General features: G+C 40.2%; 1 protein-coding gene across 1 annotated transcript in view; it reads left to right on the top strand.

The window, feature by feature from the left end:
- LOC118781705 (SH3 and multiple ankyrin repeat domains protein 2-like) overlaps positions 1-19,977 on the top strand; it is a 170,584-nt gene that overhangs the window by 118,110 nt on the left and 32,497 nt on the right. The window contains exon 18 of the mRNA XM_036534701.1: positions 19,666-19,801. Within this exon, the coding sequence (XP_036390594.1) occupies positions 19,666-19,801 (136 nt within the window). The remainder of the gene's footprint in view (positions 1-19,665; positions 19,802-19,977) is intronic.

Genomic DNA, 19,977 nt, shown 5'->3' with positions numbered 1-19,977 from the left:
GCAGGTAAAAGGCACAAGGTGTACAAAGGGCATTACTCAGCTCAACATAGGAAGTTTTGATGGCTTGTTTACTGTTCCTATTTATGCTTCTCACCCAGTGAGCTTTAATACTGTGTCCTTTTCAAGCTTAAGGAAAGTGGTGCCCTCTGAGGCAAACACAATGCTCCCATTTTTTGTGCTGGATCTTTCTCACCTTCTGCTTGCAAGCGACAAACACTAAAACAGTTTGATTGTTAAATCAATGGTATTGATTGCTGTGCCCTTATGGGTGGTGGGGTTGGGTTTACTGCCTGTTGTTATGAGGGGCGGCCGCTGCTGCTGCACAACCTGATTGTGATACATGGCGGTGTCTGGAGCCTTGGCACAGCCTGACCTGTGAGCCCGCCAGGGCTCAGAAGGTGCTTCCGAACTAAAATGTTTTCTTTGTCTAACCTCCCATTCAGTCATACTTTTACAGCTATTAATACATATTTTGGCAGCGCCTCCTTGATCCTCTCAAGGTGGAAACTGCATGAAGCGAAAGGCTTTGAATCAAGTCTCCCTCCGGAACTCCAGGGGAATGGGGCCATAGGTGGAGACTGGGAGAGGTGCGATTGTTGTGAGGCTGTAGATGAATCGGCAGCATTGGATTCAGGCCTTTTATAGACCAGATGAAAAGGTGCTGCTGGGTTTACAGGCCATGTGATGTGGAGATTAGTCCACTCCCTTCCTGGAACACTATGGGCTCTGTCGACTCAGTGTCAGCCATGATTTAGTGAAGTTTAGCTAAAAGCCGGACTTCTTTTTATAGTTCTTTAACTAGGTGAGTCAACTGAAAATGTGTCATGTGTCTGGCTTACATCAATGTCATTTTTGTTGTGTTATTTTTCATACCTGATGATACCTGCCATTCGGCACCAGAAGATGTGACAACTGTGGTGATCACTGGCCCACAAATATGGGAGGCAGATAACTTACTTTTATTGTCTAATTATGCTGAAGGTGTTTTTAGCACACATGCCAGCAGTCCCATTGGTGGATTCCCCTCTTATGCCCTTCACATGAAAAAATTCCAGTTCTAACAAAAAAATAACTTGTTTTTAGTGTTTTCTAGTGTTAGTAGTGTAGTAAAACCCATTTCAGGTAACAAAGTATCTTTGGTAGAATTCAGATGATGGAATGGGATGTGGTTCTGTCATTCTACAATGCCAGTTTGATAAAAAATATATATATATATATTTGATGCTTTTGAGTGATCCTTATCCTAATTAGTAAAACAGTTAAAAAAAATCATCAGTTTAAAGTATCTTTTTCCTGCCTGTTCTGTTTCTTTCATTGATATCAAATGGGCAAGCACACCACAATAGTGTATGCTTGCTCATTTGATATCAGACCACTGATTTGTCTACTTTCTCACAGCCAGTGTGTTGCATGTGGACTGGCTCCCTGCATCTGCATCTGTCTGCAGTCCCCAGGTCCCCATGCCAAACTGCCTGCCACAGCACCCTGTCACCTGCTCTCAGTGTCCTGTACCTTGCACATCCGTCATGCACAGCGAAAGTGAGCTTTCTATTTATACTTACACAATGAACAACAAAAGGCCATTAAGGACATCTGAGTGAAGGGCACAGTCCGACTCACCTACACCGCTCCTGCCTCTCAGAACCTGTTTAAACAGGACGTTGGAGTCTCACAACATTACATTACATTAGAGTCTCATCAGGCTGCTGCTTCTATTTCCCCTAATCAGGACCCAGTCTAGCTGAGTCTAATTGTTAAGACATGGGCACATTCCCACCAGGCTGTCAGTGAATTCTGTGTACTCTTTGCTGATTGCAGCAGGCCTCAGCTTTCACCTGCATGTGTCAGAGCTGCCCCAGCTCAGTTTCTTCTCTCACATACCCGTTCCCACTATCTCTCTTTCTTTCCTTCTTTCTCACTTTCTCTCTTGCTCCTTTTCTTGTTCTCTGTCTTGTCTCACCCACAAGGATTATGAACATGCTGATCATCAGCTGACTGAGCTGGTGGCATTTTTGGTTCCCTCACCACCTGGGAGATGGGGACAGGATTATATATAGTGAAGCTGTTATTTAGCACTAAATCAGGTGTCTCCTCCTGGAGCCCTCTCACCCAGGGAGGAGGCACTTTCCCCCCTGCACTGCTGAAACTTAATGCTCCTCTCCCTTCCTGTCTGAGGCAAGGAGAAAGAAACACATTTACTGTTATGTAAAGGCTTCGTCTGTTCCGCTCTGGTTATGGAGCTGTATAACTGCGTGCAAATGGATCTGTGTCTGTGTCTCTGTCCACATCTCCGCCTCTCTCTGTCATACTCACTCTCCTTCTCTCTCCCTCCTTGTTCTTCCCCTGCCTCTATCCTCTGCAGCTCCTTCTCACTGCTGTGATCCCTCACTATCTTTCTGGTGACTGTGGATAGCACTAGATTGTCAGATAGCCAGGTCAGGCTGAATGAAGTATCACTGGGTTGGATTTGCTCATTGATTTTGATGTGATGATTTGCATTATGATGGCGTGCAGCACCTAGGAAGCAGCTTCTGTCTGGAGCCTCACTTGAAGGGAGATCTGCCATGTTAGTGTAGTAGGCAAAGGTGGACCCATAGGTTCACTGCATTCTGTGCTTGAGGTCATGCAGTTTGTGTCCCTATATTACAGTGTCCTGTGTTTACAGAATAAAGAAGTGCTTTTGCTGTCCGGAATGACTGGGATGAAGTTTAGGAATCTTGATCATGCTATGCTTATTATCTTCTTTATTGGTATGTTTTCTTTATATTAGTTATCACTTTTTGGCGTTCATTTCAATGTGTCTGGTCAATTGAAGCCATTTCTGGCTGGCTGTTAAACTATTATTAACCATTTTTTTCCTCTGGATTTATCAGTACAGTAACAGCTGTGTGTGAGATGTGGACTGGGGTGGTATCTCAATCCATTACAAACATTAGGTTATTCACAGTTATCACAGCAGTGCACCAGGATTATTCTATGTCTAAACCTTTTCAAAGGCTTCCATGGCTAATATTCTTCTATACTCTCTATTTTATCAAAGCAGTAAAAGTACAGTGAAAAGTTAACACTGAAAGTCCTAGCTCCAGTACACAGAGTTCAGCGCTCTAATCAGTAACTCCAATCTGCAGTATAAGGTCTCTGTCCTCCTTTGGCTCTGCCTTTGATACACTCTCCCCCCGAAGTGAGATGGAAGTCAGCCTGATCACTGCAGGGGAGGCCTTGTGGGTTTCCAGTGAGAAGTGCCAATGCCCTACTAACTAAAACCTGTCACTGAAACTCCCAGCCTCACTGCCTTATATCTGTGACCTAGTTGTTGTTGAGAGGTAGAGTGAGTTTGTTGGTTTGGCACAGTAATAATCTCCTTGTTCCCCTCCACAGCTCATTTACAGGGGTGCTGTGTTGTATTCAGATGCCCAGTGCAAGATCAGGGCTAGATGCGATCCAAAGCCCGGTTTTTTATCATCCATGTAAATTTCCCACTTAGAAAAAGAATAAATTGCTCATTTCAGCATGAGTAACATGTTTACTCGACCAAATGTAAACTTAAGCATCTTTCAAAGATGATTATGAGGACCTTGTCACTGTATTTGCCGCACCTCCAGCTGTAGCGCAGAGCACCGGTCACCTAGCAACTGGCCACACATTGTCTCTGTGTATGGGGATAAAAGCAGGACAGCTGTTCCAGCTTTAAAGCACAGTGTCAAGCTGGATGATTAAATCTAAACACATGCGAAAAAGAGGACGGGGTATGGGGGTGGATGTAGAGAAGACATCCTTTGAGCCTTGCTACACGGTGTCAACATGCAGTCTCTCAGAGTGTCTTGTGGGGCCTGAAATTCAGAGTGAATCAGTGGCTGTCACTGAAAGGGAGATGAATGGACAGGCTAGGTGTTTGGCTATTTGTATTGATGTACACAAATACACACCTTCAGAAGCCTGCTGCCATGCTCCACTGAGGTTCTCTGTAGTAGGTCAGGTGTTCAACCCTCACGTGATATAGGCTGTAATGTAACATGGGAAAGAGGAAGCTTCCAGTCCTGAGGGACCTTATTTCTCATAAACTGTGTATCCAATAAACTGCTTCACTGTAAGGTTTACATCAAATTAAGTTGAATTTGACAGTGTTATATTTTGGATATTGTATATTTTGTTGATATAGGTCTGGATAAATTGTGAAAGACATTGTGCTCTAAACTTTGAGGATTTAAGCAGATGCTCCTTTTTCATAACTCATTTAGTTCAGTAACTGCCAAGCTCATAATGTAACAGATCATACCTATACCTATTCTACAGGTCTTGACCACACCTAGGTTATACTAAATTTAAGCCATATTGTCAAACTGAGTTTTGAGCGAGTGTTGTACTCAGGGAAATATCTGAAGGTGAAAAAAAAAATTGTCACTGAAATAAAAAGCAGGATTTACTATCAGTGACTTTTTGGTTTAATGAGTTCTTACCCACATGTACAGCATGGACTAACTCAAAGCATGCAAGTGAATAAAATTCGCATGCACCTGAATCTTCCAGGATGGACACGTTATGCATTATGCTCTGACCCGTGCATGCCAAATCTTCATGATGCTTTGTCAGCAGATTAGTTTTAAATGTCTGAAATAAATGTATCTGTGTTTGGATGATGGGAAAGCCTTAAGACTGGGAATTAGGGGAGCACTTACAGCTGACTGTCTGCATTACTCTGAGAGTAACAAACTATCCATGGTGAATAATGATGAATCATAAGACTTAATGGTTAATAGATACCCATACAGTCAATTGTACTCTCTAGATATGTTTTTAAACAAAGTTAGCTATTAATAGGTAGAATTTGTAATACCTCTTCAAATGGTATGGTTGATAGCAAACAATTGTACATGGACAGAAAATGCTAAAGTGTATACCCATATACCAATGTCCTGAATTTTTTACTTCTGCTTGAAATTAGTCCTAGCCGGCATGTACAGTATGTATCTGAATGTCAAACTGACACACTTTTCATGATCACAGAATAAATATTCATTCATACAGAACTTAAATGAATGAAAGCTCATATGAAAGTACTGATACATAAACATGGTGGTTTAGCTGAAATTCTAAGAGTGGGAAACAACAGATGTATATTGAATCAATGCTCGTCATTCCATGTTCATCAGGGTTGACCTCTTTGGCGGATTAACTAGATGTGGTAGGGTTCAGTCCTTTCTCTCTGTAACGAATAGAAACTAGGCTATGATTGAGCAATAGCATTATTGTAATGGGGTGTCCACCCACAAAGATTTTCAGTGTTCACTTCCATAAATCTCATTTACAAATGTCCAAGGTGCTGAGCACCTTTGCTGAGAAAACCCTCCGGACAGAGGGATTATTTTTCAGCTCTGCCCAAACCTGTATCCAACTATAAGTTTTTCTTCTTAAAGTTTGTCCTGAATCAAAATGAGTCACACTGAAGCCTGTGGTTGTCCATCACCTGTAGTATTATTGTCATTCTGAACATTGATCAGAATAAACAAGCAAAAAAATAATGGACATGGCAGTTAATTTGGCTTTTATCTCCACCACCTGCTTCACTGAAACACTCTCCAGTTGTACAGTGTAATCACCAATCCACTCAGTGAGGGATTAGCTGATTTGCAGCTTCAAAGAGAGAGAGATGCCTTGCTCAGGTGTGAGTTCTCTACTGAAGCACTGAGAAACATCTTTACTCATGCTTGTTTTGGCTTGATTTGTCTCATAGGGCTATTAGCATGCTGTCTATTGAAATCATAGTTATGCCTACATACCTTTAAGTGTCCCTGCTTCAAAAACAGTATTGTTTGCAACTATTTATTTCTCCAGCTAGAAACAGTCAAAACAATGTATAAGCTGTCATTTCCTCACAGTCCCCTTTCTTCTCATGCTTTTGCCAACATTTAATAGAGGCCATTAATTTTCCTAGAACAGCATGTAAAATCCTGTCACCCTTATTGATGGGCCGTTCCTTTTACAAGCTAATCAATGTGAGCTTAAAGTACAGTAATCAATTGCAGTGCTATGTGTAGTATTAATTAAAGAAATCAATCAGTTGTACTTAAAGTGATGTCATGGCTTTGGCAGAAGGGAATTTTTATGATTGGGATGTCAGGTCACCTTTTTGCTCCTTAGATGGTCTCCCTCTGAACTGGACACTTGCTCAGCCTTAAATGGAATCAGACCCTGTCTCTGTGAAATTGAGCTTAAATTGAACTTAAAAAGAAGGGTAAGAACTTCTATTTCTCTTTTTAAAGATAATTGCATACTAAAGAAAGATACAACTGGGGCAAAATAGGGAGGTTTAGATTGTTTCTATTCAAGACAGGCCCATTAACCTAAAACTGGCTTCTGTTTTCAATGATTGTTAAGAATGATGCATGTTTTTTTTTCTTTTTGACGTTATCCAATTAGGCCTCTTCTCAATAATAGATCACTTAAGACATGTGTCATTCTCCCCAGACCTGTAACCAGTGAGTGGATAATTGGTTTGTTTGCCTGGTTTGTTGTTTAATTTAAGCAAATATAGCAGACTCACACTCATGTGAGTCCTGCGTAAAGCCTTAGTTAGCGGGTAGCAGGTAACCGAGCAGTTGCAGCGGCTACGTCACTCCCCCGAGACATGGTTAAGTAGTGTTGTTGCCGACAGGGTAACGGCAATTTGCCTTTAGCTCAACTGGCAACGACGCTGGCTGTAAGGGGTTGGCAGTGAGCAGTGAGAACCTCGGTTTGAAACTCACTTGCTCGCTGACCCACACCCGTTACACAAATAAATTGAAAAGGGTGATGGTGAGATGGTGGTGGGGTGGCCAAGGCCAGCTTTCAGACCTACAGAGACACTTGAGTGTTGCAATGGCCAAATCAGATCCCATCCTATTAGCTGGTGCCTCCAGGAAGGTATGAGAGCCTACTGTACACACATCTGCTTACTACTGGATAACCATCCAAGGGCAACACATTTTACCTGGGCACACTGACACTCCAACAGAGAGAGTGGCCAGATGTTAAATTCATCCATTGAGAAGATGGAGCCTTGGATTTGGACATTAACATGTCACAAGTCACAAGAGAGACTTTTGGTGCTATACTGTAACTACCATAATTATGGATGATCAAGTCCATTGTTGTGCAGAAGTGAAACCTGAGCTTCTAAGAGAGGATAGTCTTGGTCTGAATCCATGTCCCCTGTTTATCTATCTGAATTACTGTTATGTAATAGTAATTTACATTATTTTCAGTTAAGATACAGTTAATAGCTGGGACCTTGTGTACCTTGGTTTAAGTACTGTTTCACCCTTTTCTCTCTGACAGATTTATTGTACAGAACTTTACCACAGGTCAATTACAGTCAGTGTTCCAATGGCTTATTGCGCTTTCAAGCATAAAAGAGTCACTCATTAGTGCTGAAAGAAACCTACTGCAGATTGGTTTATAGTCTTAGATCTCTATCTATAGTCCTGTGTACATTGTGTTTGTAAACATCACACAGTTTATACAGCAGGTTTAGTGATTTGTTAAGCAGTGTAGTAATAGTGCTTCATGATCCAGTCCACTAATCTGCCCAGCATTCAGTATGGTTTCTCACACATATCATGGTTAAACATGGTGAAATCTGAATTCATATGAAGGACATGTTTATTAAAAGCCTATGATGGAAGAACTTGTGTAAATTGACACTCAGATACTGCGCATGTCTGACAGCAGCTGGATCGGAGCTTTTGGTTCTGTCAGTGCTTCTCTGCCCATTTCTCCTGGAGTGGCTAATGAGTGGCACAGTGGTGCGTCCCGACCACAGCTGTCTTCCTTGCAATAACTTTGGGTCAGATGAATGGAGCTGACAGGCATTTGATGAGCCCCAAAAAGCACCCTCATTTGTCTCAGATCTTTGACTGATAATTCCATTGCTGGTGGAATGGCTGCTTTCACAAGGCCATGCTGCTGACAGCTTACTCAGCTACTCATGCATAGACATGTACAGAAAAAACACATTACCATTACCATTACCATCAGAACAAGATAAAGCTATTGTGGTATGTGAATGTTAGCAATAAATTTTACTTGAAGGGCTGCATTGGCCTTTGCTGTTGATGTTTGATCACTCTTATGCTTGTAAGGTCGCAAATTGGATAATTACTCTTGGAGAATAAATCTGAAATCAAAAGGCCAGCCATACCATATGGTGTGGCTCCATTAGACAGCAAAAATGTACCATAGCATTGTTCTAAATTCTGAGGGGCTCATGTGAGATAGAATCAGCTGCTGTACCCTATGTGCAGCAGGCACCTGGAGAGGTCTCCTACCTCACTGAGCAGCATTATATAAATAGGAGGAGGACTATAAGGAGCACGGAGAGAGTGGATTACGTAAAAGCACTATGCAAAAGCTTCTGTTTGGGCCCCTGAGGAGGATACAGGACAGCAGATCCAGCAGCAATCTGTCTGGTTAGTGCATTAGTAGTGTCCCCCCTGATTGGTCACACACTAAAAAACTATAGTGGAGTGGCCTCAACTCCTTCGATGTGTCCCCTCTCTGAAATAGTGTCGGACACTGAGAACGGCCAGTCTGCCTGATTCAGTGCTTGTTCTCAAGGTTGTGTGTGTGTGTGTGTGTGCGTGTGTGTGTGTCTGTGTGATTGTGTCTATGTGTGTTTAATCTAATTACACCTTTCCATTAGCATGTAAGTTGCACATTTAAGAAAGTTGTAGTTGTGAATTTTTTTAACAGTATCTTTTGTTAATTTCAGTTACTGTCAAACTCATTGAGCCATATCATGCAAAAATACTATGCTAACTATACTAATGCTAAAATGTGTTGGTGTGGGTAGTGTGGCATGAATTTAATAATCTATTAAGAGCAGGGAATTATGGAGACACTCATAAAACCACCCCATTGATTCATACATCATGGAACACAAGTCATTAAAATGCATGTGGAAAAAATGGAGGCAGCTGAGGACTCAAAAAACAATTTAAGATTCTTAAGGATCTAAATTATCATAAACAAAGCCATCACTAGTGTGGATTACCACAATGTTATGTTTAAATGTGCTAATTTCATTTATACTTTGTTTACACTTTGTTTATACTTTATTAACACTGCCTCTCCTCTTCTATAAGTGCCAGGAAGTGTCATAAACCATATGTTATGTCACAAGAATGACCGGCAAACATTTAATCTATAATGGAGTTTTGTGACACAGCAATGAAGTTAGTGTGACTGCACAAAAACAAGCGTATATGATATCAAAGCTGCCACTTGATATTCCTCCAACACCAAGAGGCTATAATTATGGAGGTGAGTCAGAGTTGAATTTAAAAACATCTCTTCTGGTACTACAAGTTACATGTTATTATGGATAAACATTACTGCATACACAAAAAGACACAAACACACTCTATCTCTCACTCTCATGAATGCACAGGCACTCATACATGCATACATACACTGAGTGACCGCTTTATTAGGTACACCTCTCTAATACTGGGTAGGACCCCCCCCCCGAATTCTTCATGGCCTGGATTCAGCAAGGTGCTGGAAACATTCCTTAGAGATTCTGCTCCATGCTGACTTGATAGCATCACGCAGTTGCTGCACATTCATGCTGTGAATGTCCCATTCCACCACATCCCAAAGGTGCTGTTTTGGATTGAGATCTGGTGACTGTGCAGACCATTGGAGTACACTGAACTCATTGTCATGTTCCTGGAACCAGCTTGAGATGACGTGTGCTTTGTGGCATGACGTATTATCCTTCTGGAAGTAGCCATTAGAAGATGGGTAGACTGTGGTCATAAAGGGATGCACATAGTCAGCAACAATGGATTCATGTTGTTTACACCAACTTCTGACCCTACCATCTACATGTTGCAACAGAAGTCGAGATTCATCAGACCAGGCAATGTTTTTCCAATCATCTACCGTCCAGTTTTGGTGAGCCTGTGCCCACTGTAGCCTCAGTATCCTGTTCTTAGCTGACAGGAGTGGTACTCGGAGGGGTCTTCTGCTGCTGTAGCCCATCCACCTCAATGTTCGATGTGTTGTATGTTCAGAAATGCTTTTCTTCATAGCACTGTTGTAAAGTGTTGTTATTTTGGTTACTGTTGCCTTCCTGTCAACAAGGCATTTTCACCCACAGAACTGCCACTCGCTGGATGTTTTTTGTTTTTCGCACCATTCTCTATACACTCTAGAGACTGTTGTGTGTGAAAATCCCAGGAGATCAGCAGTTTCTGAGATTCTCAAACCGTCCCATCTAGCACCAACAATCATCCCACAGTCAAAGTCACTTAAATCAGATTTCCTGCCCATTCTGATGTTTGGTCTGAACAGCAACTGAACCTCTTGACTATGTCTTTCTGATTTTATGCATTGAGTTGCTGCCAGACGATTGGCATATTAGATATTTGCATCAACGAGCAGATGTACCTAATAAAGTGTATATACGTACATACATACACAGCAACATGCACAGTCACATTGTTTCCTCTGAGACAAATGTTCATGCTGGCTCAACACTATACAATGAAATCTGAAATTTATTATAAAAAGACCCAAGACCCCATGTGAAATTCAGCCCAAAGTCTGCTGATTACTTTGATTTTCTGTGAATTTTACACAACTCATTTCAGAAATTCAGCCCAAGGTCTGCTGATTGCTTTAATTTTCTGTGAATTTTACACAACTCATTTCAGTGGATCAAGTATGCAAAAAACAGCCTTTGAAAATCACAGTAGTCTATAGCCAATGAATTTCAAGGTTTAGACCATGTCACAATGTAAAAATAAACAATAGAAACAAACCTGTCAGTGTACTTAAATGTGGGTTTCTAACTGCCATTTTTAATAGAAGAACAAATTTGATAAATTATTCATCCCTCAAACAGCAGGGCATAGGCTTGCAAAGGGGCTTCAGGCAAATATCATTTTATTAGAAACCCACCTGCCAATTTATATGCTTAGATTAGTTATGGACTGATCAGCTGCAGAACAGTAAGCACCCTGTCTATAACTCCCATCCCCTGCTCTCTGTAGTAGTCAGTCTCATTCTCTATTTATCCATGGAAACTTTGTGTTGGAGGTGATTTTTACACTCAGGCAGATTTGTAAGAAAAGTGCAGAATGCACTTTTATGCTAAGAGTATTAATACTGTCAGTTTGCTCCTCTCCATATTTGGGATATTTAAGTTACATTACAAGGTGTTAGCTGGCTATGTGGAAAATATGGGTACCTTTCCCACCAGTGTAAGTACAGTTGCCTGTACAGCATTGCCTACCAGTTTGAGCTGATGGATTCTGAAATCATATTGAGAAAATGAATGGTGGGCTGATATTCAGGCCTGGGGTGTGGAATTTATAAATCTCATAATAAGAAAAAGTGAAATCCCCACAACCGAGGACACAAGGTGCCACCAAAGAAACACTGTCCTCCATAGGCCCTTTATGGTTCCATCATTAAAGCTACTCATGAATTTGTGTTCCTGTGCAGGAGACCTTGAGGTTTCTCCATAACAGTATAAACAGTGAAACACTACACCAGCAGCAGCTCCTTCTTTTTGAATCATGTCAGCCCCAGTAGCAGGTTTACCTTATTTGAGTTCCTGTAGTCCTTATTTGAAAATGTCAAAAATGACTATAATCTGCTCAGATTCAGTAAATGTTTGTCTTTGATCATACTGTGTGACTCCTGAGTAGATGTAAGTGTTCCTTTCTTTTTGCAAACTCGAATTGCCAAGTTCTACTATCACCAAAATGAATGGATATACCAACTGTGTTGGTTTTGAAAAACACAACAATACTTGCATTATTTAGAAGTCAACATTAAGAATGGATCTGAATCTAGGGAAGAGTGACTGACTGGAAGAGTGACTTACTCACCTTTGAGTGGCACAGAATCATGTGTCTGAAGTGAATCACTAAATCATGTGACTGTAAACCTTGTGTACATCGACTTTCCCCAGTATGCCCAGCACTCTTTGTTTTAGGATATGTCTGAATCTCATGTAAGACCAAGACCTCCGTGACCCTGGGCAGAGGTGGTGTCATTTATAAAATGGATGGCTTAGCAACTTAATCCTTTCTCTGTTTAATGACTCCATGTCAAGGAAAAAAGGCTTTATTAACTTCACCATGTCTTAATAAGTGAGTGAATACACACAGTATGGATTATATCATCCAATGAGCAGTATTATTGTGACAGTGTTTGTATGAGAAACATTCAGAGTGAAGCAGTATAGTAAAATGTAATTTTTTTGGCTAAGCAAATCATGGGGGTAGGCCATGTTGAAGTTTTATTAAATCTTAAATTGTTTTTGTCAGAAATTATGACTATTTCATTTTAGTTCATTATAAAGAATGTAGCCTCATCAGCCCATTTCCTTTGATCAAACTCCTTCTCAAAATCATTTCCTACTGTATGTCTGGCTTGCAACATTCAGTCCCATTTCATCTTGTGGCTGTTATGGTTCAGATCAGATTTGGTCCATCTAATGACATTAACTGACATCAGCATGGCAGTGGTCACTTCCTTCATCAATTTTGCTCCTGTGTATGTCCGTTTCTTGTCACAGTGTCAACACAACTTGAATTACATGTCTATAAAAACTGTGTGGTAGAAAGGGATTTGGGGGAGTGATGTTAACAGATAGAGAACTGAACCCAGGGTATGAGCATTCCATTATGCAAAGATCCCTACCACAGCCAGCACTACCCCCCCCCCCCCCAAAAAAACACAAGCTCAAATGAGGCACGCATCATCCTCTTTCCTCATCGCACTGGGCTATTTCTGGTGTGAGTGAGTGTGTGCATTTCCCCCTTTGCAGTTGCAGAGTGAGTGGGGTGGAATACCACTGGATCACACTGAGGCCATTCTTCCAAGCCTGCACTGAAACAGAGCTCCTGGGTAAAATACAACCCTACAGAGGCAATAGTACAGATGTCTTGATTGACTCTTGCACAGATTAAGATAGGAGTCAGCATTGTCTGCCGTCCCCTGCTGAAATTGCCCTTGAAGTGGGCTGCTTTCCTGTCCTTGTCCCCCTGTTGCATTTGCAAAAGACATAGATCAGGGTTTCCGCTAGGATTTTTTCTTGCCAGTCCGGTGTCCAGAAAGAATTTATTTTACCGGACACTGGTCACGTTTCAATAACAGTTACAAACGCAAATATAATGTATACCTTGGTTGACGAAAGAATGGCAATGACCTAAAATCAGTTTGACTATTTAATGAACAGTAACAATCAAGCAAAACAAACAGTAACGACTGAGCAAAACCTCAACATTAGCTGCTAAGATGTTGGCTATTACGAAACATCTGTAACCTGTAACATCTGTAGCCTGTTTAAAAAAAGGCTAGGCCTACATGGCATCGAATGTAGCCTATAGGCTACCAGGTATCATTTTATTTTCTCCTTTTTTTTATTGCAGCAATGTCCTCTGCTGCCGACTTGAAATCAAATGTGTCCAATGTGTCTTTGCAGCTTGCATTGGGCATAAACCGCGTCACTCTCTCCTCCTCCAGATGACTTCGCAGTGCTGCCTTAATTCAGTTCTGCAGAGGGAAGCCCCCCTCTGCTGGCACTCTTGACATGGGCAGAACACAGGCAATTTTAGCCAGTGTAGCCCAGTTGGGGTATAGCTCGCTGAACTCATAAATAAGCAATCGTTATAGCTAAATAAATAAATAGCCTTTGTTATAGGTATGTTTTGGATGAGTGTTATAACCAGACATTTTGACCGGGAAGTTTTTACTTTATCAGTTTTTTATAAATTTTACCAAGCAAAACCGGTAATTAGCGGTTACGGAAACCCTGATATAGATATGGATAGAAATGTAACCCTCCAGCTGGAGTATAAAAGTAACTAGAGTATAAAATTTTAAGACAAATTTTGCCCATTTTATGACTGGCAAAAATTATACTTATCTATCCAGAAGGCTAAAATTAGAGTTAGTTATACTTAAAATAACAAAATAACAACCAAACTTTAATGTTGTTGTAATAAAGTGTTACATGCGTCATTCTCCAGAGGACATTATATGAATGATTTGTAGGAACACCCACATAAGTATGTGTGTTTGAACACTTCAATATGTGTGTAAAGTGCAAGCAGATGTACCCTCAAGCATCCTTGTAAACAGCTGCTCAATCATTTGTCCATTGGTTCATTCCAATAGATGTGAACCATTTGCAGTGTTTGTCATGGTCCTGAAATGTCTTTTCAAATTATCCAGTATATTGGAGCACATTGATTTATCAATCAGGGCAAACAAATAGAAGCTTCCTGAGCTGAGCCATTATTAAATGCACAGACAGAAATAGCCATTTGGGGCATAATTCATTTTGAAAGGGCTTCGTAAACGCAGCATTAGTATGAAGGAGGTAGAGACACAATTTGACAGCACTCACATTCCTCCCAAACAGCAAAATCAAGTGTCTGGGAAGTTACGCAGTCATGGGGTACTCATGGGGTTTCTTTGCACTTACACGTCTTCCACACCAAAACAGTCTTCATAGTTTTGAACAAAATATACAGTAATGTCTAAATGTTGCCATCAGTGTTCTGTACACTGCACTAGTGGTTTCTACTACACTGCCTCATTGATGTTCTCTACACCATCTCAGTGGTGTCTTCCAGATGCACAGTTCCATTGTCTAATGCACAATACAACAATCACGGCCTAAATGAATTACTGCATGCAGACTTTGGTTCAGGAGATGTGTTAACCTGTCCAGGTAGCCATGGGAGACTACACTTTACATTATATTACATGTCCATACAAGCACCCTTCATTGGTATTGATGTGATGTAACCGGTGTAAAAGATTAGTGATGTGTCTCAGAATCATATTGTTGAGCTATCTTGTTTTATCCAGCGATTCGGCACAGTATCTTGCAGTGTGTGCTTTCATTGAAGGTTTCAACTACCTGTGCGGCCTTTTTTGTATGCACTTGTCTTAATTTTTAAAAGCAGTCAAATGCAGTAAAAGGCAAGAACATGACTCATCTGTACTACAGGTTATATATAACTTTACCTTTTGCTGTCTGCTGTAAGCACATTACCTGTTTGCAGCAAAATCTTACAGGTATGTGTAGTGTTTATAAGCAAATATTATCATTTAAATCCTCCTTGCACAATCTGACAAGAGTATATAAACACAGCCAACCATCAAAACACTTCAACCCCTTTTTACCCATGCAGTACATTTGGTTTGTAGGTTGATAAACCTTCACTGCTCAACCATAAAGATCTCACACCATAGCATTCTAAACTGGTGTGCGGTACATAAAACTCAGTTTGAAGGTATGGCTATCCAGGAGGAAAACTGGCAGGAAAACAGTTTGTGTATTTTCCACATCAAAAATAAAAAAAACATTTGAAATTGGTCAGATTAGATTATTATTTTAACTGAGATGCAAAACTATGTGTTTAAAGACACAATGCAGAGTGTTTGTCCTAATTAATGTTTTATTGTATAAAATAAAGTGGTAATAAAAACTAAAATAAATTTGAAGTACAGTAAAGGCAAGGCATTGAAAAACCAAGAGATCTGTAAACACAGAATTTAAAAAAAACAAAAACTGCATATTGATAAAATGTTAAAATGTGATCATCTAAAAGTCAATATATAAATGGACCTTTCAGCTTGCTTTGAAAATGTTTAATTGTTTGTGCCTCCCTTGTATCTAATGGCAAGGTGTTCCATCGTTATTGGGCATAAAAGCTAAAAGCTGCATCCCCATCCTCTTCTGACTGACGTGGAATGCTAAGCAAACTAGAATTTGATGTCTTAAGGCTGTGTTGTAGCTAGTAGTTGTGTAGTAAAGTAGAAATTGTATGTTGGGAAGAATATAAATGAAGGAATAAAAGTACTGTAATAGGTAATGAAAGGTAAGCAGGGAATATATCTGTTTAAAGGAAGTGAGAATGTCCCCAGTTTTCATTTTTCCTTACCTACATGTTTTGGATTATGTCACAGCGCTTTAAACATAACTCTCACCCCCTGAAATGAAATTTATTTTCCGATCTACATTGAAAACTGATTTTACAATCTACATTGAATTATTACATCATCCAGGAAATTTCACTTTAAAAATAGCTGATGTTGTCTAATTGTTGTGTGTTTTTACTTATAACGTAGATGCTGAACTACTTACCACAGTAAAGTCTATTTTATGGCAAATTGTTGAAATTGTACTTTGCTGTTCAGATGATATTTATAGTGATGAGTGATGTAGGTTGCTTAAACAGCCGGCACTACAGTTGGAGGGCTACTGAACCTTGGATATTGGCAAGCGAAAGTGTACATCTCACATGGACCTAAGCCCTAGGCATTCTCTGACAAGCCCCCAGAATGCTGTATACTGTGGCGAGGGGAAATTTATTAATGATGGCAGATTAGTGTAGCATGCAGAAGTACCACATGGTAGCACAGAATCTATAGCATATGTAGTTCTGAGACCTGATTTCTTGTGTCTTCTGTAAAGTCTGCTTCAAACGTTTATGCTTGTAGCATAAATGCATTTATGTTGTCTCTGTTTATGTCCAGCTACATTTCTCAGCAGACATGTCATTTAAATGCCCTTATAGTCTGAAAGTCTGTGAGTAAAATAACCGTGTCTCTCTCTCTCTCTCTCACACACACACACACACACACACACACACAGACATGTTTGCTTAACAGATGCTCTTATAGAATAGAATAGAATAGAATAGAATAGAATAGAATAGACTTTATTGTAATTGCACGGTGGGGGTACAACGAAATTGTGGGTAGTCTGCAACAACAGCGCACTGTGGAACATTTATATAAACACAATACAAATAAGGCACACGACAGAACAAATTACATTGCTAACCATCTTTTTTTTGTTATTCTCTTAAATGACTGAATAATTACCAGTGCAATTTAGTTTAAGTACCTTGCTGAATGAGTACAACAGCTGTGGGCTACCTGGCAGTTGAACCAGCAACTTTTGGGTTACAAGCCCTACTCCTCACCACTGACACACTGCTCCCCTACATATACACATAACCTCCATCTGAAACACACAGATGAATGGACCAGCATCGTCTTGTTTTCATACATTGTCATTTGGTGCTCTTTGACATCAGCCTTAAGGGCTGTTTCCTAGGTTACTGAGGCACATTCATTTAACCTTTCCCTCAATTATAGCTTCTGATTTCTCTCACATGTCCTTAATCCAATGGCACCCTGTGCTGTAGACACTCCTCCACATGATAGCTTAGGGTCTGTGCTTTTCCGGAATGACAGCAATCAGAGCAGCCTGTTTGTGCATTTTGGTGTGTGTGTGTGTGTGTGTGTGTGTGTGTGTGAGAGAGAGAAGCCTCATTTGAAGACTTTGAGATCAATTTGCTTGCTGAGAAAAGAGAAACCAGCAACTCAGTGCAGCTACAGTACATTACCGAGACTCAGTGATACTTTTAAATCTCTCAGAACTAGCCATGATATTTGAAATTGTTGTGTTATTATTATACTGTATTCTTGGTTTGTTATGTTGTGATCATGTAATTAGTCCTAATGAAATGCATGATGCTTTCCTTAAGGACTGAAATAAGATCACATGGAAAATAACAGCCATGATGTCTCTGGTGGTGCTTCAAATGGTGTTCCTTAGACCATAGAGTTTCACATTGGGGATCTTTTACTGTACATGTTGATGTAGTCAGTGTGCCCCAGCTTTGCATAGCTATGGCGGGGGTGTTGCAGCCCAGCCCAACACAAGCATTCTCACTGTACAGTGTGATGCCATGGTTTATTTAGGGAACAGTGCAGACTTGCAGAGTAGCTGCTAAGCATCTCATAATGTTTGCATCTCCAAAAGGGATTTCTTTGGTTGATAAATCCCACTGCCTTTGAGGACAATAACAGGAGAGTAGTTATAAAATTATTCTGCAAGTTATAAAGCCATTCTGATATCATGGAGTAGGCAATTCATTGCTGTTAAGAGTGTATGAAAGTCATTTTAAAACCAGTGGTGAGTTTACAGGTTAGTCTGGGGAGTGTGAAAAGTAAAAACCATAATAAATTTTGTTCATATATTGTAGCTAGATCAGTTAGGGATAGGTGTTATGTAAAAGATGCAATAGCTATAAGGGTTATATTGTGGTATTTACCAGCAGATTAACATTAAGCTATCTTTCATTTGTATTCAGCTTCTGTGTTTAAACTGTTGCAGAAAGACAGTGTTTTACTCTGCCTCACTTGTAAGTCACTTTGGATAAATGCATCTGCCAAATGAATAAATGTAAACGTAGAAAACATGCTATTGTTTTCAATACATCTTCCCTGTTATGGGTTGCTTCCTTATAGTATGTGTGATCTCAATTGTTGGTGTTGCTGGTGTAGCAACCCAAGATTGTGACTTTCATCTGATAACTCCTGTCAGTGTTTTCCTGAAGCAAACCATCCCAGTGTGCCACATTCCTTATCAGTGTGTGCTGGGCTCAGGACCCCAGTTCATTTTATCCTACCAGCTAAGTGATCCAATTGGATGCAGAGGCCAACTCTGATAAGTATTCCCTAAATACATTTCACAGCTATTGTTGTGTAGTCTGCTACCATAGTACCATGCTACCATTTTTAAAGCATGTTGATGTTGGCTTATACCTTATATTAATCTGGACACAGTTTTAAATATACAATGTCTTACTATGAGCACCTTGGATGCTTAAATGAGCTCTAGTTGACTGACTTTATTTGGATAAATCCTTCACAGGTAATTTTTGGTATTATTCTACTTTGGAGTGTTCATCTGCAATTTGAAGAATGTTAGTGTTTTTCCTCGCTAAAGTGGAAGCCACACTGAAATGCCATACTTTTTCAAAAAAGCAAGCCACTTTCAAGTTTTTTTTTTTGTAGATTTGTAACAAACATTATGGCATTCAGTCTCCTGCAAATCCCAGCATTTTGTACTCTCTCTCTGGTTTGAACTACTGTATGTCACTGTGCATGCTGGGTACTGGAAGCAGGCAGGTACAAAGTTGAGGGGATTGCTGTCATTACAACTGAAATTTTACAAAATGATACCACCTAGCTAGCATAACTGGCTTAACTGGTCCAAGAAAGCCACTTGAATATACTTTGAAGGCTCATATTGAGATCTGATGTCAGTATTAGTGAAAATTGAGAAGTGGAAGTTTTCTGTCCCACCAATGGTTGGGTTTATTTCATAACCCCCTAGATTGTAAGGAATAACTCAGAAATGCATTTGTTTTGTAATTTACTGTTACAAGTGGTGCAGTCACATTATGATAAGTTTTGTTCAAACATTTTAGCCACAAGATCTCTGTTTTCAAAAATAACTAACTGCCATTATTTTTTGATCTTGTCTAGTAAGCAGACCTTTTATCCTTACAGTACAAACATTTAACCAAACTCATTTGCAGCTCTGCATTGCTACCAATTGTGGTTCATTGATGTGAGCTACCAGATGTGAGGTACCATGTTTATCAAATATAATGTCTTTAATAGCTAATGTGAACCATTTGATAATGGATTTCTGCTAACTCCAACTATATTTACTTTTTACTCTTTGTTCGTGCCTTGTGATTTTGAAAAAAAGCTCTGTAATAGATTTGTGTTTCCTATGTCAATAATACCCAAGAGTGATGCGGAGCCACATGTGCCCTGTGTTTGACACTGTAGGTGAACCAGGACAATGTGGTGAAAGTTGGCCATAGGCAGGTGGTCAACATGATTCGACAGGGTGGCAACCATCTGGTCATCAAGGTGGTGACAGTCAGCAGGAATATGGACCCGGATGACACTGCTCGAAAGAAAGGTAAAACACAAAGTCTATCACAAATAAACAATGGGTTTCTTCTCATACCATCCTTCTTTTATTCCACAGAGTGCTCAAGGACCCCCCCCCCCCCCCCCCCCCCTAAAATGAATGTATTCTTTTATCCACTGTAATGCCATGTGGCCAGCTGACTGATTGACCAACCAGTCGATCAG

The sequence above is a fragment of the Megalops cyprinoides genome, chromosome 8 (genome assembly GCF_013368585.1).
Source record: "Megalops cyprinoides isolate fMegCyp1 chromosome 8, fMegCyp1.pri, whole genome shotgun sequence".
Lineage (NCBI taxonomy): Eukaryota > Metazoa > Chordata > Actinopteri > Elopiformes > Megalopidae > Megalops > Megalops cyprinoides.
This window is presented reverse-complemented; position numbering and strand designations above follow the sequence as displayed.